At 43.6% G+C, this 22170-nt stretch overlaps 1 protein-coding gene across 1 annotated transcript in view; it reads left to right on the top strand.

Annotated features, from left to right (window-relative positions):
- ANGPT1 (angiopoietin 1) overlaps positions 1–14717 on the top strand; it is a 129826-nt gene extending 115109 nt beyond the window's left edge. The window contains exons 8-9 of the mRNA XM_068161286.1: positions 5247–5377; positions 12337–14717. Coding sequence (XP_068017387.1) covers positions 5247–5377; positions 12337–12497 — 292 coding nt within the window. The 3' untranslated portion in view covers positions 12498–14717. The remainder of the gene's footprint in view (positions 1–5246; positions 5378–12336) is intronic.
- The last annotated feature ends 7453 nt before the right edge of the window (positions 14718–22170 follow it).

Here is a 22170-nt window from a genome sequence, read left to right as displayed (position 1 = left end):
ATTAGGGGCCTTGAGCATCTCCCCTGTTGAGAGAGGCTGAGAGCCCTGGGGCTGTTCAGTCTGGAGATGAGAAGGCTGACAGGGGATCTGATCAATGTCTATCAATATCTGAGGGGTGGGTGTCAAGTGGAGGAGGCCAGGCTCTTTTCAGTGGGGTGCAGTAGTAAGACAATGAACAATGGATGTAAACTGGAACAGAGAAGGTTTCAGCTCAACATGAAGAGAAAGTTCTTTATGGTGAGGGTGACAGAGCCCTGGAGCAGGCTGCCCAGAGGTTGTGCAGTCTCCTTCTCTGGAGATTTTCAAAACCCACCTGGATGCTTTCCTGTGCAGACCACCCTGAGTGATCCTGCTTTGGCAGAGGGTTGGACTTGATGATCTCTGGAGGTCTCTTCCACCCTCTAACATTGATTCTGTGATTCAGTGCAGCAGCAAGGCTCACTAGACCATTGCATGGTTTGCTGTCATGTCTTTCTTATTCATGACTAGATTATGTCTGCTTGTTCACTGTCCAGAATAAGCCTAAGTTTCTTCATGTCTGGAGTGTGTGTTTCAAGCATGAACTCTTCAAAGAAATAGAACCCCAAAGCTTCTCTGTTAACAGTGTGCAGTCCCAGGAAAGGATCTTGCCATCTACTATGCAGTGTCTCGTGTCTCACAGCCGGGCTGGACTGCCACAGTTCTGAAGGAAAAGTGACCATTCCCATTTGTTGTTGCATTTTATATTACCTTTTAATCTTTCAAATTGGGAGACATGTGTTCTTACTCTGGATATATTGGATTAATATGTTGTGGGCTGGCATAATTTAACTTGTTTCAACAGGAGAACGGGCAAGGAGTTGCAGTCATGTCAAACTCAATAATTACAGCAGTGAGTCATTGCTACAGAGCAGCAGAAGAAAAATACAGAGGTCATCTTGTCTTACACTGTTCTGGAGGAATTGTGGGAGGAAATGTGCTGGCAGCAAAAATATTAAGAGGCAAATTAAAAATTTGTTCAAGTTGTCAGAGCCACTTACTGCATTATTCAAGTTTTCAGCAGTTTGCAGAGTCACCGTGCCTACTGTTTGCAGAGTTACAAACTCTGTTAGGGATATAGCAAAGTGAAACACGGGGTCCAGGAATTTGCCATGCACGTGGCTTCTCAAGTCTGTAGTTAGGAGAGGGGAAAGTTTAGCATTGCCAGGCTTTTGCAGTTGATGCTTCTGGATTTCCCCAGTCAGACACCAACCGTGACGTTCCCTTTCTTGTTCTCTTTAGTAGCTTTTACATCAGTGCTTCAGAGATGTGCAGCAAGAGAGGTGGTGATTGTTTCTTGCAGCTCAGATAAACAGCTTAGCAGCAGCACAAAACTGTGTGAGAGCAGTGGTGGTGAAGCAGTTTGCATCTTCCATCTTCTTCAGTTTCTCTGAATTTGCTGTATTCTGTTGTAAATTCACACTCAGAATCATACAGCTTGCTGTCATGTGCGTTCTGTACTCATGACTAGTGTGTTCCTTCCTGTGAGGGTGGCCTTGCCATTATTTCTGATTACCTTCCCCAGCTGCTGGTAAGTTGGTGTTAGTAACTGATTTTGATGTATGCTGAACTATTCAGGTTTGGTGTAATTTTGTTTGTTTCCATGAGGAAACTACCTTAATAAAACCTACATCAGCATTTATTTATTCTTTTCCCTGGACAAGTATGGTATTTTTAAGAAGAAGCTTTGTTTCTTTGCAAAGATAAAGGATGCAGATGGGTGCCCAGGCTGTAACCTGGACAAAAACACAGACAACTTCTGCTCTGCAACTTGGGCCAGTTAAAACTCATGGAGGTCTCCACGATCACCACAGGTGGCCCATGCTCTATCCCCAACAGAGAGATGGACTTTCCACCAAATTTTCAGGTTTGCACAGACAAAGGTTCACAGAACCACAGAATTATTGAAGCTGGAATAGACCTCTGAGGTCAACAAGCCCAGCCTATGACCTAACACCACCACCTCGACCAGACCATGGCACTAAACAGCCCATCAAATATTGCCTTAAGCACCTCCAGGGACGGTGACTCCACCACCTCCCTGGGTGGCACATTCCTGTGTCTGATTCCCCTTCCCACGAGGAAGTGCTTCCTGACATCCAACCTAAGCCTCCCCTGGTGCAGCTTCAGGCCATGCCCTCCTGTCTTGTCACAAGTTGCCTGGGAGAAGAGCCTGACCCCCACCTTACCTCGGCTTCCCTTCAGGCAGCTGTAGAGTGTGATTAAGTCCCCCCTGAGTCTCCCTTCTCCAGGCTAAACACCCCCAGCTCCCTCAGCCTCTCCTCATCAGAATTTCCCTCTAGTCCCTTCCCCAGTCTGGTGACTCTCCTCTGGAGCTGTTCCAGCACCTCAAGATCTTTCTTGATGTTTCTCTTTATCTCTTAGTGGGAGTATTAAATGATGGAATAGTTGAATACCAGGGTTTGGCTTGCCAGATAATTACCACATTATATTTAGTTCCATGTTTAACAGCATTTTGGCAGGCAGTTTCACTCCAGCCTCAGTGAGAGCAGTTTTTCTCTAGCATGATTACTTAGATTTTATCTCCTGTTCAAAACACATTAGCCATCATGAAATCTTTGGGAGATGTCTTTATTACAGAGGTGCTTTCTCTGTTCAAGGACAGCTGCTACCATGGGGAGACCTCATGCAGTTGTGTAACAGGAAAAGGCACACTGGGAAACTTTACAAGGAGCCAACAACATTTAGTATTACTTGAGCAGACATCATGTTTTATTCCTTGAAAAGGCAGATGATTTATGACCCTCAAATAATTAATCCAAGCTTTCCTGAGAAAAACTCTGAACTTGAAATAAAACAACTATCCAGGTTTGTGCTTAGTTTAGGCTTTTGCTGCAGGTGGTGTTGGGTTTTACTTGGTATTATTGCAATTACTGTCTAGAACTGACAGAGTAACCTTCTCTGTCCTCCTAAGTGGTTGAAGACCAGTGGACTTTGGTTCACAAAGGGACTTAATCATCTAAAAATCATTATAAATGGATTTAATTGACCACAACTCATAACACTCTGCTAAACTCAGCATCTTTAGTGGGTGTGGGTTTCATTTCACAAACTCAAGCTGGCTAATATTTTGATGCAAGTGTGCATCAGATGGATGATGCTAGTTCAATCCTTCCTCAAACATCTCAAGGCTAGAGGACAACCAATGGCAGTCATATGATTTGTAACAACAAAGATGCTTCCCACGTGCCTAAGGTGGAGGACAGGCAGTGAGCGCTTACCTCAGTCTGCATTTACCTGTGCAGGTGCATTGCCACAGATGGGTATGTGGTGACTGGCAGGTTAGAAGAACTGACATGTAGCTACCCTCCACTCTTATCAAGCTAGTTAAAAATGGAAAACCCATGAGGAGAAGGCTCAGAATAGGCAGTTCTGGGTGTAGGATTATGATCCCTCTGCTCCCATCTTATTCAGTGATCCCTTTCACTGAGATTAACAACCCCTCCCTCAAGGAGTGATCAGCAAATGAGCAGGCAGCAGAGACATTTTAGCCTGCAGAGAGGCACAGAAGGGAGGTGGGAGTTTGAAGACATCTCTCTGCAGTGTTTCCTAATGCCCTGCCCCTTTGGGGAAAGCATTGTACACCAAGTATTATTAATTCCTTTATTGTTTTCTTACATGATATGGTCGGGGTTTTACTGGACTAAGTGGGGTTTACAGTGTTGTGATTACAGTGAATGCTAATCAAATGGCCTGGCTAATGTTGTCTTTCTGACTGAGGCAAACAGCTTTTGCTTTTTAAACTGACTTTATGAGACTCCTGTGAGCTTCGGCATTGCCGAGGCAGTGAGGATGTATGGCCATCTAAAACCCCCCTGCAGAGATCACCTGACAAAGTAATTTTTCTATCAGCACAATCTCAGGGAAGTTTATTTTGTTCTGAAAACAAAATCATTTTTTTAATTTATTTTTTAATTAGGCACAGCTTGCAAAATGAGGCAGGAGTCCAATAAGTGAAGATGGGGCAAATGCCAACCTTTTCTTTGTATGGGAGAGGGAAAGGAACATGAGCAAAGATAAATCTCAGAGTAATTTTGTCCAAACCAAGCATCCTTTGATAGAGTAACAAGGCAGTCATGGGTTAATTGCCACTGTAATTGGACAGTAACATCATGCAACGACCCAACCCTCCCCTCAGCATTTTTCTGTGCACGTCACTGCAATTGTGAACTTAGGTCAGATCTATCACAGTATGACTAAGGTTGGAAAGGACCTCGAGGATCATCAAGTCCAACCTATCAACACAGACCCCATGACTAGACCATGGCACCAAGTGCCACGTGCCCAGGTTCCCAATATTTCCTTGCAGGGACAGATGCCCTTCAGCATCCCTGCAGCTGGCATGCCTGGCTTTGGGTATTAGAGCACTGAGCACAGTAAATGCCCTTTTGCTTACTGGATCTGTGCTCAGGCTTCTAGCTCACAGTTTGACTGGTTGACACTGCTGCTTAAGAAAAGGGATATTTAGCACTGCAAAACATGAAGGCTTTTGTGGCTTGAGCTCCAAAGTTATTCTCCATTCATCACTCAGAGACAGCTTTGGCAGAGCTGGGCTCCTGGCTTGTGCTGTAGCTGGTAGAATTAAGAATTCGGAAACTGCTGAAATCCTCTTTGGAGCCCAGGGATTAATAACATGGCTGCTGTCAACTGGGAGTGCTGCTTCTGTGCCACAGCAAGGAGGCCAGCTCCTCAAATACTCAGTTTTTTCTATCAAGGCGTTCCAGATCTCTGGGCTTCTCTCCTCATTCTCTTTTCTGTCTTGGACTCAGAATCACAGAACCATTCTGGTTAGAACAGACCTGTAAGATCATCTAGCCCAACCATCCACCCAGCACTGCCAGCTCACCTCTAAACCATGGCCCTCAGCATGACATATACAAAGCTTTTCAACCCCTCCAGGGCTGGTGACTCCACCACTGCCCTGGGCAGCCTGTTGCAAGCCTCATCCCCTTCGTTTCGTTTTCCAGGGCAGATCCTTGTACTCAGTTCTGCTCTCAGGCGCAGATGATGTGCTGCTGTAGATAGACTGCAGGGCCCTGAACGCCCCCAGGCTACACCTGAAGGAACAAAGAGATCGAGTCAAAACACAAGACATTTCTGAATTGCCTGGATGTACTTCATAGGAGGCAAATCTGCTGAGGAAATGGATGTGGATGTGTTCTTTCTCTTCTTGGTGACACACACAGTGTTTTCTCTTGCTGTTCCAGGCTCTATTTAAAAGGTCACAGTGGGACGGCTGGAAAGCAGAGCAGTCTGATCCTGCATGGTGCTGAATTCAGTACGAAAGATGCTGACAATGACAACTGCATGTGTAAATGTGCTCTCATGCTGACTGGAGGTGAGTGCTGAGCTGGAAATACGCTGTGCAGTGCTAGGAAGTTACTCTGTTTTCCTAACGCAGCCATGGATGGAGTTGCATTCACGGGTGTGTAAGCACTGCGTGCAAACTCTCTTCATTATTATGACACCTACTCTGTGCTGTATATTCACATTGTGGGGGTGCCAATACCTCAAGATTCCTATCAGCAGGGAAGGGAGTACCCAGAGAGGCAGACAGTATATTTTTGCACTGCAGCTGTTGCAAGTGTCAAAGGGGAATTCGTAAGTTAGAGTTATTGCTAAGGCAAGAAAGGCAAAGAAAGAGAGAAGAAGCTAAGACACTCAGAAGGAGAAAATAACTTTGTGGAAAATGGAAGAATCAGCCAGAAAGAAAAAGAAGAAAAAGAAGAAAGAGAAGAAGAAGAAAGAAAATGTAGGGAATTGGATATTCGAAAGTACTCTCTAAAAGCAATCAGAATCTGACCTTGCAATACATTATCGATTTCATGTAAGGGTGTGATCCATAACTATAGTGATTCAGCTGTCTCTCTTATGTGAGCATAAGACATAAATTCTTAGGTACAACATTAGTGTAATGCTCAGGTCGCTCGCCTGTGAATGGCCAGACCTGAGACCCCTTGGTCAAATTGTGGCACTTAGCTGTTCTGGGAGATTTAAAATGGATTTTTAGTGAGCTGAGTCAAGCTGAGGAAGCAAAGAGAGAAGAGCTGAGGTTGGGGAGAGCAGAGAGGTTATATTGGGGTGGTTTAAAGCACCAGGTCAATGAGACTGCCAGCAAGTGTAGTGCGTGTGACTGACACTTGTTCTCTCTAATTCAGAGAAGTAACTTCTGAGATTATCTCCCAATAAAGACACTTAAAGCTCTGCACAAGACTGAGAACTCTCACTGCCAAACTGCTTATTTCAGGTTCCTACATGGGCAAGCTCATTTTTATCTCTAGGATACCACATTAAAGCATAAAGTTATTATTTGGTTCATTGACTGGCCAGGAAAGGTCCTTGTCCTCACATCTGATCCTCCTCAGAGACTCCCCGCAGTGATTTCTGACTTTCCTCTTACATACACATTGTTCAGCATTTTGGATCAGACTGTTACATTGATATCATTTGTGGTTACTGGCACCCTGACTGAATCCAGCTCAGGCCACATTCAAGCATGGATGAGCTCTAAAGCTATCAGCTGCTACCAGAAGTTGCTTTCTTGTCTCTGGGAACCTATAGCAAACACACAGCTTAGCTCCTAATTCTCTTTTGCCGATTGGAAATGACTCCTTTGGGAAAGTCTTCAGGCAGCCAGCTTTTCAACCTTTCCTGCCTTACACTAGTGATACCATATTCATAGTCAGCACTGGACACTCCCTCCATGAGAGGGAGGAGCACCCCCTGCCTTCCCATTTCTATCGAACAGGAGCTCACCAGGTAGCTCTGGATAAGAGAATGGTCAATATGCCCATGGTTTAGTCTAATTAAAACTGTTGACCTGTCTGTGTAGGGGAAAATGCTAAAGTTTCTTACTTTCAGGGCATGCCAGAGTCCAGTGAAAAGCTCCTAAATGTGAGTTGTGTCTGTGCTGAAGTGCAGACTCATTCATGCACCCAAGCTGCCTGGAAACACTTCTGCTCCCAGACAGCAAATTCTGGGAGCCAAGGGTTTTGTTTATTTTCCTGCCCTGACATCTATGGCAGGTCACTGCCTTGCTAAGGTCAGTGGAACAACCACTCCACAAGCTTCACATATAGTTTGCTGCAGCAGTCCTGTAAATCAATAGGAAATCCCCATACTGGACTGTATGGTAGCAAAGGAAAGGAATAAGGATGAAGAGGGAGAATTACCGAGCCCGAGAAAACCACAAAAGAGCACAAATCACTGCAGACTAAAAGGAGATGCAGTTAGCCTTTGGAGATAGCTGAGCCCAGCCTTTTGGACTGGACTCTGAGTGCTAGTCTCTTGGAGAGGCTGTACAGCACTGAGTAAGATGTAGTTCTTCAAGAAAAGAAAGATTTTAATCATTCTAGAGTTCTCCTCAAACACTCTGCTATGCTTTGCTCCTTGAAATGTCTTTCTCATTCCCTGAGGAATATCAGGGAATTAGGCACCAAGCCCTTTGTTTAGTGGGTGGATTGTAGTCCTGTGCTGCAGACCAGGGCCAATAAAGAAAAGTAGCAATGATAACAGGTTTTGGAAAACCTCTTTTTCTTCCCAAAGATATTAGACTCTTTCATTTTGGCAGCATCAGAGAGAGCTCTTTAATGATGAATGATATGAAATCCACAGGCAGGTTTCTAGATATCTTGACAGCTTGGGTGAGCCTGTTATCTCTGTGAGGTGAACTGAATACATTTATGTCAAGAATAAAGGCTGAGATAAGCTGAAGCTCGAGACTGTGATATGGTTATAGCCAAGGCTGAAAAGGAAAGTGTAAGGAAAACACACATTTCTCTCTGAGATCTTACCAGCTGTCAGTTTTATTTGGGCTGTATCAAAACTATTATTCTCTTTTCCTTTCCTCCCTCTTCCTCAGAATAAGAAATGAAATATTGGGGTAAAAATCCAGTAGCATGAGCAGAGTTTGGTCCATGTGTGTCTGTTTTCAGGAGCCATGCTGTGCTACTTGACTCAATCTTGATGTGGGTTTTGGGGAATGGCTTCAAAAGTACATGGATTATCTGGGCTCTTAGTCCCTGTGAGCTTTACAAGGTAGTCAAATGTGGTAGCTGCTTTTTAGTGCCTTGGAAGATTTAAGTTGAGCATGGTTGGTGTATTGAAGCAATTTAATCACTCAAACTTAATGTGTCAAAATAGTGAAAAATGCTGCTGCCATGAAAATACCTGCTGAGAGCTGCTACCATGCCTCAGGCCAGCCAGCTGATCATATCTCCATCTCAATAGCTCCATGTCAGTATCTCCATGTCATGTCCAGCATTATGCTGAAGAGCAGCCCAGTGAGCTACATGCACAGCCCGTGGCAGGGAACAGCACATCACCAGAAGGAAGCACTCAGTAGATGTCCAAGGCACTTCACATAGATTTCCAATACAAGAACACTTAACACCTCTGGATCACATTTGTGGCCAGAAGGCCAAGTTAGAGCATCTCACCAGGGCAGCACCTAACAGCTGAGCCCCAGAAATTGTTTGTGCAATTCTCTCAGTCACTGGAAAATGATTTCTAGTACCTTGGCCCGTAGCCAAAGAGTCTTCAGGTTATTTGCGTTGTCTTGCATTGGCTGCAGCCTGAGATGTTCTCTAAGGCATTTACCTCTCTGCAGGTGAGAAACAAGAATGTTACTAAAATTCTGATCCCTGAAATAGCTTCATAAAACAACAGAGAGACATCCTAGGTGTCTTTCTAGAATGCAGTAACAGAGAGACATTGAAATTGCTTGTTTTATTTCACTGGAAGCAGACATCTATCCAGCTGCAGTCCCCTGTCTCTGACAGCAGTCCACAGCAGATGCCTCAGTGCAGGCATAAGAACAATGCAAATGAATTGTACTTCCCCTGAGTATTTTCCCAGTATCTTGCACCTCAGAGGCTTCCCCAGACAGAGACAGTTCCCATGTATGTGGTAATCCTCAATGTATTTCTCAAGTGAGAGACTGCTGAATGAAAATCTCGGTCAGTGGTGCATTCATTGCCTGTTTCACTGTTTTTTCCCTCCAATTTTATGAGTCTCTGGTAAGAATGGAATGGAGCATTCATGCCATGACTTGCAGGGAAGTTTCTGGCTGAACATAGAAACCTGCCTGTACATTCTCCAATCAGTTTATCCTACAGTTTGTTTGAAACAAACACTTTGAATGTGGCAACCTCAACACACTTAAAAGTACCCGCTTACATATGAAAACATCAGTTTCTAGGGTGTATGGACATTGCTGCTTTCATCAAGAAGTTACACAGAAAACACCATTCACGAAGTATCAATTATATTGCCCAAGCAATTGGAATATTGATTGATGCTAAAAATGTTAGAGATGTTGCATTAGGCCTATGACTACTTCACACTGTTAACAAGATTATTGCTGTGTTGCTATGCCAGGGGTTAGTGTGGACAGCAGGAATAAAGGATTAGGAAAGCACCAAGAAGTGAGTAACTGAAGAATCAGTCTATTGATACATTTAGGTGAGAACATGATCAGCAGTCTGCAAGCTTCATGTTGTTTTTACCTCAAAACCAAAAGATCCTTATAAAGAGGAATGTGCTATCCACTTGCTACAGAAAACAAAGAGCTTTTCATTTTATTTTGTAACATCTGGATTCTAATTTTAATCCTCAGGATGTCAAGAGATAGTCTAGGCAGCTCAATAGTCAGCAAATGAAAGAACATGGGCCTGAAAATTGCTTCTAGGGGGTCAAAGACAGAGTCCACCTCTTTGTTTCTGCCCTGCTGTTCAAGATTTCCGGTGATAGGGATTCATTCCCACAGCATCATCTGTTACTGAGTTTGGCTACGCTTACTCTAAGCAGGTTCAGCTTGTTGACTAAACTGAGCCTATAGCAATTTGTGTGTTCCATGTCACCTTATCCTCCACCACTGGAGAGAAGAGACCATTCTTTCACATTTCTTTGAAGAGCTGCCCTTTTCCAACAGCTTTTCATTTCTAATTTTGAGACTGTTGGCAATCTGTCTGTTGGAATCTGGACTAAATAACTCTAAATATTTCCTCTCACGTTCAGACTTTGTCCAGTGGCTCCACATACAGCTCTAAGTGTCAGCCAAATCTGCATCCAGTCTTCCAGCTGAGAAGTTACCCATGCAAAGTCACCTAACTGTGAAGTGCAGAATGGCAGAAATGTTGAAATCTTTCATAAACTAAATGTAAAATCTTCTGAACACTGAAGGCTATTTGACTCTCTTGGCTTTGTTGCCAAATGCACTACATTTTATGGGCAAACCCAAAGGGGTAGAAATAAATACTGGGTTTTCATAGGTTCCACTTAGCCAAGAAAACCATACAAAGGTACTATTCAAACACACTTTGGGTCTTATTTGAATGGATTGTATTGATCTGACTGCATTTGGGGCCACTCAGTGTACTCAGGAGGGAAAGCACAGGTATGTGTGTGTGAAGGAAAAATCTGCAGTCAAATGTCATGAGGTTAGACACCTCTCCTTTGAATGTGTGAAAAACAACTAAGAACCTCTCAGCAAACACAAGTAGCCATTAACAATTAGTTCCCAGTGCACGCTAGACTTACAGTACCCTCATTAATTGATGACTACTGAGTAATTGACAACAAATTTTACATATATCTGTGCATAACTACATCCATACAGTGTGCCAGGAAAGGAAAGCTCTTAGCTTTGGCATGCAAAAGCCTTTTTAATGCTGCTTTGGACAAGAAGATTCTCTCCTATGAAAAATGACACTTGTGACTACAGAAAACCATTATAAAAACAACAGCAGCAACAGCAACTAAATAACAGCAAAACAAAACCCAGAAAAAACAAACAACCAACAGTGCAAGCCTCAAATTAGAGAAAACAAGCCAAACACTTTCATGGAGTGTTAGGAAACATCTCTCTGAAAATTCAGTGCCTCACTAAGAAGAACAGTGCAGTAGGGGAAGGAAATCACTTTAAAAAGATGCTCATTAAAACACACTTCGAGTTTGGAGGGAATTTATTATGAAAGACTTGGACAGACCCTCACAAAACATTGGCACATTTCTGTGTTCCTTCATTCCATTTTGAACATAGGTTTTGTAGGGCACCACTGAAAAACTCCTCAAAACCCCCAGAAAGGACATTGAGGCATCTGTTACTGCTCCTTTAAGATGAAATGGTAACTAAGACAGCTTGCCATGTCTTCATCCCAAGACCATAAACAGACCCCAGCTGCATCTGTGTTCCAGTTTTGAAAAATGAGGATTAGATTTTTCCCTGTTTAGCTTTGTCTTAGGTTTCTACAAGATTATACTCTGGTTACAGTAAAAGATCAGCTACACAACTTTCCCTTTCCGTGGTTATTGCCCCCTTAGGTATAGCACTGTAATCAAAGGGAGGTCAATCGTATCAAAATAGGAGTTTGCCAGGATTTGTCTGGCATAAATTCTTCCCTCAAGATTTCATTATGAAGTGTTACTTCTAAAAAAGCCCGCTAAGTATTAGCCAAAATCTGAGGAATTACTTTGCAAGACAAGAAACATAAATTACATGGATCTGAATACAAAGGACAGGGTAAGCACTGGATGTAGAGGTCAACCATGGTCAATACCAGGTCAGTAGTAGTAAGGCATGGTTTAAAATACCTTCCTACAATGCATTTGTTATAGGTAGATAAAAGAGTGACCCCTGAATAGGATGAGTTCAGAGGATTCCCTAGGCTAGTGCACGCTGTCAAAGAGGCACTGCTCACAGTTTAATTCCATTTCCAGAAGTCAGAGTGGAAAACACACTGAAAATTTGCAGTTCCACATTTCAGTCTACAGTGATAGATGTTAGGGGCTGGAAGGGACCTCCAAAGCTCATCCAGTCCAACTCCCCTGACAGAGCAGGGTCACCTAGAGCAGATCACACAGGAACATGTCCTGGTGGGTCTTGAATATCTCCAGAGACTCCACAACCCCCAATCCTGTCCCTCAAAAAACCAAACAAGTGATGTCATGAACAACAAGTGGGAATTGTTGGTCTTTTTCAGAGGTTTACATGAAAGGGGCAAATGGTGACACTGCTTAAACACACTGAGCAGTTTATGCATCTTTGTTGTGCTTACTCTCATTTCATGCTGCCTTTGAAAACAGAATGAGTTAGCAGTTAAATACTTGTCCTCCTCTAGATAAAACTGTGCCTTCTCCAGCACTGCTGGCTAGAGAGTGGTACAAAAAAGGGAAACAGGAAGATGCTCTCACTGCCATCCCATCAGCAGTGTTTATGAGCCTGGGGTATCAGAATTTCCTATTCAGCTGAGCCTACAAAACAGTTTGTTTGCAGTTTATTTGTCTTAATGATTCCAGGGTGGTGGTTTGATGCCTGTGGCCCCTCCAATCTCAATGGGATGTTCTACACAGCTGGGCAAAACCACGGGAAGCTCAATGGCATCAAGTGGCATTACTTCAAAGGCCCCAGCTACTCCCTGCGCTCCACCACCATGATGATTCGGCCCTTGGACTTCTAAAGGTGCTCTTCAGGGAATCCTGCACTAAACCAGGTCAGCACTACCCTCAGCAGCACGACTTTCACAGTCTGAAGGTAAAAGGTGGAGGGCTTCCTGAAAGCAACACATAGGGATGATGCAAAGTCACTTTGGTATCACTCTATAGCCTGCAAAACCTCCCCACCGGTCACCCCACGCTCTGCTGACTGAGGGAGGCAAGGTCTAGAAGAAGATGACTGCAATGGTTTTCCAGAGAACAGCTGGATTGAGTGATCCTGCTTGAGCATGGTGGTTCTCAGTGGATGGCTTTTTGTTTGTTTGCCTGTCCAATAAAAGAAGCAAGTCCCAGATTACTCAGCAACAGCATCAGAATTGGAGGAACTGAGACCTGTCAGCCACAGTCTACTGAGCCAAACGATGCTCAGCAGTGCAATGCCAGCAGCACAGCCTATGAAAAAGGATTGCAGATACACCTTTATTCAGGCTCATCTTAAAGCACTCAAGGTGACGACCCCAAATATATTTTTCCTTAAATTAACTGAGTTTCAGTGGTGGATGGATTTATGTTAATGCCAGAGTCAAATAATTTGTGTGAATATTATTTTTCATTAAATCCTTTAAGGAGATGTTTCTCATAAATAGAGTCAAACATAAGAAGAATGATAAGGGTGATAAGCATAAATTATTCAGTTGCTCTGTAGAGGTAAATCAGATAATTGGCATAATCCCTGAGCTAGGATTTATAGTGTGATAACAAAAGTAGCTGTGTTGTGAGGCTTTTCTTCTCCTTTCATTAAAGGCAGTCTGAATGTCATGTAGGAAAATTAATGGGAGGTTTAAAGAATGTGAAATGTTATCCTAAAGAAAATATGGTATTTTGCATGGAATATTTCCATCCAAAGTATGCAGGAAGGCAAACTGTTAGGGTATATAAAAGTTGTGTAAGTGCATAGCTTCAGGCAGTGGATTCCTGTTACAGTGCCCTTGCATGTGCGCCATTTATCAGTATTTTACTTGTTTATTACATTGTGGTGAGTATCAGAAGCATGCCAGCTCTGCACAGTACTTCAGCTGCAACTATACAAAACCAAAACTCCTCAGAACTGTACAGACAATAAAGACAAAGTTGTGAACTTGTAAATAGCATGTTTATATTCCCTGCAGTGCTCACTTCATTTGTACAGGCAGCAGGCGCCCTGTGCCAAGGGTGCAAAACCTCAGAAGGATATAAATATTACAAATACCTTTAGAAGGCTTCTTACAGATTGCTCCCAAGCAAGCTTGATGCAGTAAAAGGCTGCAGCAGTGTGGGGCAAGGTGCACGAGGTTGGACAAAATATAACTCAATGATTATAAGTGAGAAATGAGCTGGGTGGGCCACGAGGGCGTGGAGAAACTTTCCATGTGCAGCCATAGGGATAACGTGGATTTGGGAGGGTAGTTTGCAGTCATTTGGTTCTGCCACACGTAGAATGGAAAGGTTCACCCTGCTGCCACTGAAGTAAAAAGCAGCATTCTCATGGAGGGAACTGGGACCAACAGGACAGGCAAAACCTGCACGTGGGGAGGGGTTTGCTTGTCTATTTGCTGCTGTGTTGAATTCATCACACTCCTGCTGAGGTCAGGCACAACAAAGACCTGAACCTTTTCTGAAGGATGATGATTACAGAGTCATTGTTTTCTTGTTTGAAAAAAATTCCTCTTTTTTCCCCCATTTTGTTTTGGTTTTGGTTTGTTTGGTTTTTGTTTTGTTTTCCTTTAGCATTTTATGTCTATGGGATAGATAAAACTGCTTGGGTGGGTTTTTTTCACCTCCCTTCATGAAGGTCAAGAGGTCCTGCAGGGTTCCCTGGTTTGTTCCCATGTGGTATTTGCTTGGAAGGCCTTTGGGTTTGTGTATTTGTATATATTTATATATATATTTGAAATAACCTTAGCCTAAGGGCTCATTTGCTGGTTTCTGAAGAATAAGTTACCAAACTCCTCCTCACTCTGCAGCTGCTCCACAGAGCTGTTTCTGTCTCGGGTTTGAGTGGTTGTGTTTCAGTGATCTTCACTGATGTGCAAAACCCCTGGTCCTTCTCCCTCCATGCTCTCCAGAGTTAGACTTCTGCAGGTCTCCAAGTGAGGAATGCCATTTTTGCAGAGCCTCTGCACAAGGCCAAACACATTTACAAGTCAAAAGCATGTCAGTTACTGATTATTTATCTGGGTCTGAAAGCAACAACAAATGTGAATTTTGTTTCCTATCCTTTCTAATAAAACATTTGTAAAAAGCTGAGGAGTCTGTGATTTTCTTTGCCTTGAGTATGCCTTTCCCTGACAGGCTGATGACCTTTCACAAGCCACTATTGCTCCTTGGAAGAGCTATTGATGAATTTAGACAAAGCCTAAGAAGGAAGCCTGGTTAGAGCTTGTCCAGAAATTAACCTTTCTAACTTTTCAAATACCTGTTCCAGGATTTATTATCTGATTTCCCTGGTTAAAATCATGGGACTATATCTCTTATTTTAAGCTCAAATCCTACAACTCTCTATCAATCTTTAAAGTAAATGTTTCTTGAATTCCATAGCCAGAGACACAAACAGAAGTGTGATTCTTGTTTCTCTTGCCTTATGATGTCTTCTGCTACCATCCCCTCAATCATATTGCATGGCAGTGAAAAATCCCCATTGATCTCTTAGCCAGAACTGCCTCTTGCTCCATTTGTATGCCTTTCAGCAGCACAGGCATCGCTTTAACATCTGCCTGTAGTCAATTTATCCTCACTCTTTCAGGAATTTTTGCTTAATGGAACTTGTTCCTTGCGCTAATTCAGACCAAGCTGACTTTAAATGAACACTAAGCTGGATATGCAAGCATGCTTTGTCCCTGAAGTTGAGCATGGACGTGCTGCGTGAACTGAAGAGTTGCAATTACTGGAAAGGGTCTTTCTGGATTTGATTCATATTACAGCCTCACAGGATCAGAGGATGTTAGGGGTTGGAAGGGACCTCTGGAGATCTTCAAGTCCAGCTCCCCTGCCAGACCATAGAATCCAGCACAGATCACACATCCAGACAGGGCTGGAAAGGCTCCAGAGAAGGAGACTCCACAACCTCTCTGGGCAACCTGCTCCACGGCTCTGTGACCCTTACAGTAAAGAGGTTCAACCTCAATACCTTCTGTCCTATAGTTTCTATCCATTGCCTCTTGTCCTATCCCAGGGTGCAAATGAGCAGAGACTGTCTCTGTCCCTTCCTGCCTGACCCCCAGCCCTCAGATATTTTTAGACATTGATCAGATCCCCTCTCAGTCTTCTCCTCTCCGGCCTCAACAGCCCCAGGTCTCTCAGCCTCTCCTCACAGAGCAGTCCTCCAGTCCCTTCATCATCCTTGTAGCCCTCCTTTGGGCTCTCAAGTAGAAATGTCACTTGCCTTGGAAGATACTAAAAAAAGCAGTGGTCAGTGGTGAGACTACCATTACTGTTCACCCTTCACAGATAAATCTCCTCCTGTTCTATACAGCAGGAATACACAAAATTTTCAGGAATCAGTAGATGTTTTCCATAGCATATAGTTCCTTAACTTCTAATATCTTCTAAGACTAGAGATGTGATTTAAATGCACACTTTTCTAAGTCAGCTAGCATCAAGTACTGCTCTACTAAGTAGGCGAGTCCTCTGCATTTATAATCATTTGTACAACAGATTCCCAAGGCACAATTCCTTAAAAACCCCTTCCTGCTATAACCACAACAACTTTCTCCTCTGTACACCTGCAGCTCAAAACAGCTCTGACCGTGCCTCCCATTTAGGATTGGCACAGCACTAACTTCTCATTTGGGAAGAACAAAGTTGAAACTGCAATCACAAGAGCTTAACTCTTTAGGTAGGATCAAGCATCATTTCCAACCAGACTGCTGCAGTTGTACCAGCAAGCATTTCACATGAGCTGGACAGCTTGTAAGGCAGCAAGTTCTGAATACAGCTGCTGCTGCTGGTGTTGCCTGGCTCTGACCTGTGGTAGGTATACACACACACATCTCTGTGTCTGAAGAAGGTTTGACACAGCCAAGCAAAATGATACTGAATTTTTTTCTAGAGGAACTGAAATCTCAGGAAGAAAAAGGATAGATAGATATGAGATTATAACAAAGAGAAGGGAAAGGCAAACAGATAGGGAAGAGTTGAAGGGGTTACTCATGAGACATAGCAGCTCCGTATTTCCTGTGCCATATCTGTCACACAGTGTAGGAAGTCCCTTCCTCCCACCAGCGTGTCCGAACCCCACTCTCCCTGGCTCCTGCTCCTATGAGCAGAAGTTTATGGTCTTACTTACTTTTGTATGCTTTGAGGGGTTGGTTTGCCTGTGTGCACTTTAATTTCTGTACAGAGAGCAGTTTAGTGTGGATCTTTGTGTAGACTCACTGCTAATGGTTATGTCAAGACAGCACTGGGGGGCAGTCCTTTGAAAATGGAAAGATCCTTTCCAAAGGGCTGTATTCTGCTCTGTGAACTTTAAGAATAGGTAATGAAATAGAAACTCTATATCCAAAATCTTGTAAAATGAGAGGTTTTGTCCTTTCCCTAGCTAAAATTTCTGTTGGGAGAAGACCTTATTTTGCAAATAAATGGTCTGTGCAGTTTTCTGAAGTAGTGACTGCAGTGAAAGAAGATTCAAGGGTGGATGGAGAGAGACTGTTTATATGACCATCAAAAATCACTGACACGTTAAACATAGATGAAGGCCTAGAACCAGTCCTTTGTCATAACTGAGGCAACCTAGAGCACCAGTGTGTTGCCAGGTATCTGCTTAATTTTTTCTCACTTCAATAGTTCCCTTTTGTCTCCTTTCAAACTTCTGGCAGTGCTTGCTTTCAGGAAGGCACCCACTGCACTTAACAGAGGTGCAAGCACCTACAGCTGCTTGTGTGCACCACCACAGCATGGGGAAAGCAAAGTCAGTCCCCAGCAATTATGGGAAAGGAACCTTTCTTGACAGTCACTCTGCAAGGCCATGGAGGGGGAAATGAGCACTTTCCACAGGGTGGGCCTTGCTTCTATAAGCAGAAAGTGAATGCATTTCCAGATCAACACTAGCAGCCCTAATAAGACCCCAGAAGAGTACCTCATTGGCATCTGTTCTAGCTCAGCAGGAAAAGGAGGGGAGAAAACTGAAACAAGGAAGACTTAAGAACCTTTTCCCACTGAGGCAGGTCAGAAGCAGTTGAGGAAGAGTAAGAAAATAACTTTTCTATGGTAATATAGCTAAGAATGCAATGGAATCATTAGGAAGCTGAAGGCAAGGCTAGCAAGAGACTCAGTCAGTCTAACATAAAGAGTATGGAGAAAGGACAAAGATGAAAACTCAGGAAAAGGAGGAAAATCAGAAGAAATACAGAGGAATCTGTCAGTAATTTTATTAGTGGCAAATTCATATTAATTCCCCAAAGCCTAGCAGGAAGAGTGCAGGCATTTTGCTTTCTGCTTTTATTTACTATCGGCAGTGAATGGAGGTACCTTGGCAGCTGGTAAAACCTAAAGCAAGACTTGGAAAGCAGTTCCTTCTTGGAGAACTTTTTGGTAACATGTCTGAGAAACAGTTCATGCTTTAAGCATGAGACAAGAGTACACCAGTGGATAAATCAGCTTTGGATAATATTTACTCTTCCACTGCAAGATCTGGTTCTCCATCCTTTTGCAGCCCACTCGTGCCTGCATTTAGAATCATTGTCTGATCTAAAGGAGACTACAAACCTCAGACCTGCGTTGTCAGCCACTGGTTTGCTTGCTTTTCAGTAATGGACTCCTGGATAGGTGATACACTTTTTTATTTGTTTGTTTGTTCTTTCACTTAAAAGCTTCTGCTTCAGAGTCAATCTTCAACCCATCAGAGACAATAATTTAACCACTCTGATAAGTTCACTCAGAGAGGGGTGGGGGGAAGCAGAAGTGCTTGTATTTTTTGTATAGTTAGGTATAATGTAGATGTACAAAGCACAGAGTTTATATAGCCACTGGATGTGTCCAGAGAATGAGAGAGAGCTCATCCTACAGGAAAGAGACCTATCCTGCCACCTCGGGGATCCAGAGGAGCCCTGTTTGCTGAAGTTCCTGCTGTCTGCTGCCATCTGTGGTTCAAAAAGAAACTTTTCCAAAGATAGTTCAGCATCAGGATCAACTGAACAGGCAGTGAAAGACCTGAGAAAAAGGAGACTGAAGGGACTGCTAAACCCAGTAAGGAAGTCCAGCATGGATGCTCCAAATGAAGTCTGTATTCAGATACTTGCTTCCAACTTTGAAAGTGCTGAACTCCCACTGATTTCAGTTCATCCCAAATGGATTACAAATTCATTGCTTTTGTAGAAGTGCAGACCTTCCCTGAGGGAAATAATTGTATTTACAGAAACACAGGTGCTGAAGCAAGGGGAGTTACAGCAGGTAATCCTGAGAAGCCTTCTTGCCTTTATAACAATTTGACTAGGTCAGAGAGATGTCGATGGAGCAGGTATCAGGAAGCCTGAGGAAGAAGGAAAGAAAGGAAAGCTATCTTTTGCAATGGAAATTGAACTAGGTGTTTGAAAAATCCAAGCAAACAAAAAATAAAACATAAACCAAAGCAACCAAAAACATCCCTCACCCAAACAGAAAAAAACCAAGCAGCCAAATCCCAGAGCCAAATTCAAAGCTCAGCAGCTGTAAATGCCAGAGCTCAGTTTGCTCTTCCAACCCAAATGTAGCAAATGTAATGCACTATCCTGAGAGCCTTTAGTTACTCTCTCACCCTCCAGCTCTAGCACATGGTCTAGGCACCACACTGCAAAGGGGGTTTTGACTCACGAGGAATAATTCTTCAGGAAATGAAAATACATCCCTTTTTTAATAGATGTATTTTTGACTCCAAAAGTAGTCAGCTCATTTTTGGTGCCTTTATTTACTCTGCAGTCATACTTAGCGGTACAAGCAACACTCTGTGTTTTCAAGAGGTCAAGAATTCCTCCTTTTTATCTTGAGTGCACCTGAGTGATATTGACCATAAGATGGTTTGAATAAATGACTCCAGAGCAGCCTGAGCTGCTAATCCTGCTGCGATACATGAACTATCTAATTTCTCTGACCTTTCACTTTGCAGTGTTCCAACAAGAGCTGCAGTGAGGTTATGATTTACAGGTCACAAGGCCACAGATAACCTTAGATATTGGTGGGACACGGTGCCACTTTCTTACAGAAACCAGAAATGAATCCATGTTTAGAAAGCTGGAGAAATCCCCTTCTCTGCAGCCTTTTGCCCACATTCAGTTTGAAAAGCTGTGAGCTTAGCAGCACTGAACAAATAAATGCAGAGGAAACAAACCCAGAAGCAGTAGGGTTAGCTGTGGGCCACAAGCACGATGGGCAGCACCATTTTGCTCCAAACAGAGAGGGTGCCTGTTGCAGTGAAGGTGTGAGTGTGAACACCTCAGCTGTAAAGAAGCACAGGCTTAAGGTGTGTGTGCCATGAGGAAAAGCTGCATTTGGAATGGGAGTGTAATAGCTGAAAGGCCATTCTTCATGGCAGCTGTGCCCTGGGACTCGTTCAGTTCTCATTTGCTCTGCATGGAACCAGAGACCTTGGGGCCTTGTGCTGAAAATGAGACTAATGTCCTTCCTCCTGCTCTTCATCTTCAGTTCAAATGAAGCTCTCACCACGAATGAGCTCAGGCACCACATCCCATACTATCTTGAACAACCCTTTTCAGGATCACTAACACGTACCTGAAGGAGCCCAAACCAGCATCATTCTTTCACATGCTTGTGTCTAGGTAGAACCAGCACTACCTGGTGAATAGAAGGAAAATGAATGTCTTAATGCACAGCAACCTTACTGCTACCGAGAAACAAGGGAAGTCAGACAACACAGTTAGTGTAAAGCCTTTAGAAGGCCTAGCACTTGCGATTGCATGGATAGTCAAGCTGCTTCAGTAGGGACTGCATTGTACCCCCTGAGCACACCTTTTCTGCACTGGTGTCTTTATCTCCCAGAACTTTGGGGCAGGTTCAGTGCCTGCCAAAATGGATCTTGAATTTGTGGCCTTTAATTTGGTACATAATATAAATCAAGACAAAAGAGAAAGAATTCTCCTTTCTCCAGAAACTGAAGTCAGAAAAGGTTAGCTGCCAGCATTTCTTTCTGCAGTCCTTTTGTCAGAAATATTCAACAAGGCTTTTTTGCAAAGCAGCAAAACAGCAGCAGGGAAAACAGGAGCGCAAGATCCTTGCATCAGCAGTGGGTACACAGAGAAACTGCTTTCTGCATACTCCTGCTGGAGTCTGCAGATCACCATATTAAGCTGTTATCTGGGAAGGAACATGAAGAGCAGCCTACTGACTGTACCAAAACACCAAATGAGTTCTCAAACAGATAAACTTCTAATACAAATCTTCCCTGCTCAGGGAGTAAATTATGGCACGAGTGTCATAGAGGGGATGACCTGGGTATGCCACCAGGACATATGAGCTTACTTTATGCAGTATTTTTCTCTGGTTAGTGCTCTGCATCTTGTTACCACAAACAATGGCTGCACACTAAACAGCACTAAGTCAGTCATCAGGACCCTGCCAAAATGCAGTGCCCTCTTCAGTCCTGTGAAACAAGCTCCACTGACAGGGGTAAGAGTTCACCTTCCTCCTTCCGTAAAGGCCACTTCCCTGAGGAAGTCTTTTCAGACCTTGCTGTCTCTCCTTGTTTGCACTGATCAGTTAAACTGAAGCCTCCTTAAGTTGTCTCCTTTTTTTTCTTTTGGAAGGTGCCTGTTGAAATGCTTCAAAAATGCTTATGTATGGGCATGGTTCTGAATACCTCCCTTCACACTGAAACTTTCAACAGCCCCTTTGCAGGTACTGTTTTGAGACGTTTTTTGCTGTTCCTTCATATGACCCCTGTGAGCACAAGCCAGACATTTCACTAGAGAGTGACACGCAAAACTGACTTCAATTTCAGGGAACTGCAGCTGCACTACAGGTCCCTTGGAACAAAGTTAAGTAAGTGCCAATTGAAGACTCATCAAGGACTAAGCTGCCATTCATGGGCTCCATGCCCATACATCATGGAGCTCAAAGAAAACAAAATGAAGCCTCTTGTTTTTGCTGGCAAGGCAGATTGACAACCTTCTGCTGGGGAAAAAGAAAGGTTTTGTCTAAAAGTCACCTAACTGTTTGCCTGTGACTGGGAGAGACTGGTGGGTACCAAAGTAACCAGCGGCATCAGGGTTTCTTGGAGAGGGCTGGGGAGGGCACTGCCACCTGTGGGGTCTGACCAGTGTTCATGTTCAGCCCCAAGAGAAGCAGGGTTGGCTTGGCTTTGCCCAGGTCAGGCTATTGCCATACTTCCACGATCAGGCCATTTATGGGATGATGTCCTCTCCCCACTGCACTGCTGATAATCAGGGGTGTAAGTGCTCTCTCTGCAGGACAGGCAATGCCTGGGCTATTCTCAGCTGGGACCCTGCTTATCCCAGCCCAGCTGCAGTGCACGAACAGTGTAAATCCAAATACTTCCTCCCCACATATGATTTTGCAGGGGAAATCTGCTGCTGAGCTGTACTATGACTTCTTTATTGCATTTAATATATCCAGGTGAGACACAACCACTGCACAATGAAACCATGACAGTGTTTGCCTGTGGTTGATTTTGCACAAAGGAAAAGAGCAGCAGGTTGTGGAAATATCAGGAGG

The sequence above is a fragment of the Melanerpes formicivorus genome, unplaced genomic scaffold (assembly GCF_026170545.1).
Source record: "Melanerpes formicivorus ecotype bairdi unplaced genomic scaffold, bMelFor1.0.p_v2 SCAF_56, whole genome shotgun sequence".
Lineage (NCBI taxonomy): Eukaryota > Metazoa > Chordata > Aves > Piciformes > Picidae > Melanerpes > Melanerpes formicivorus.
The sequence above is the reverse complement of the archived record's forward strand: the minus strand, read 5'-3'. Positions and strand labels throughout refer to the sequence as shown.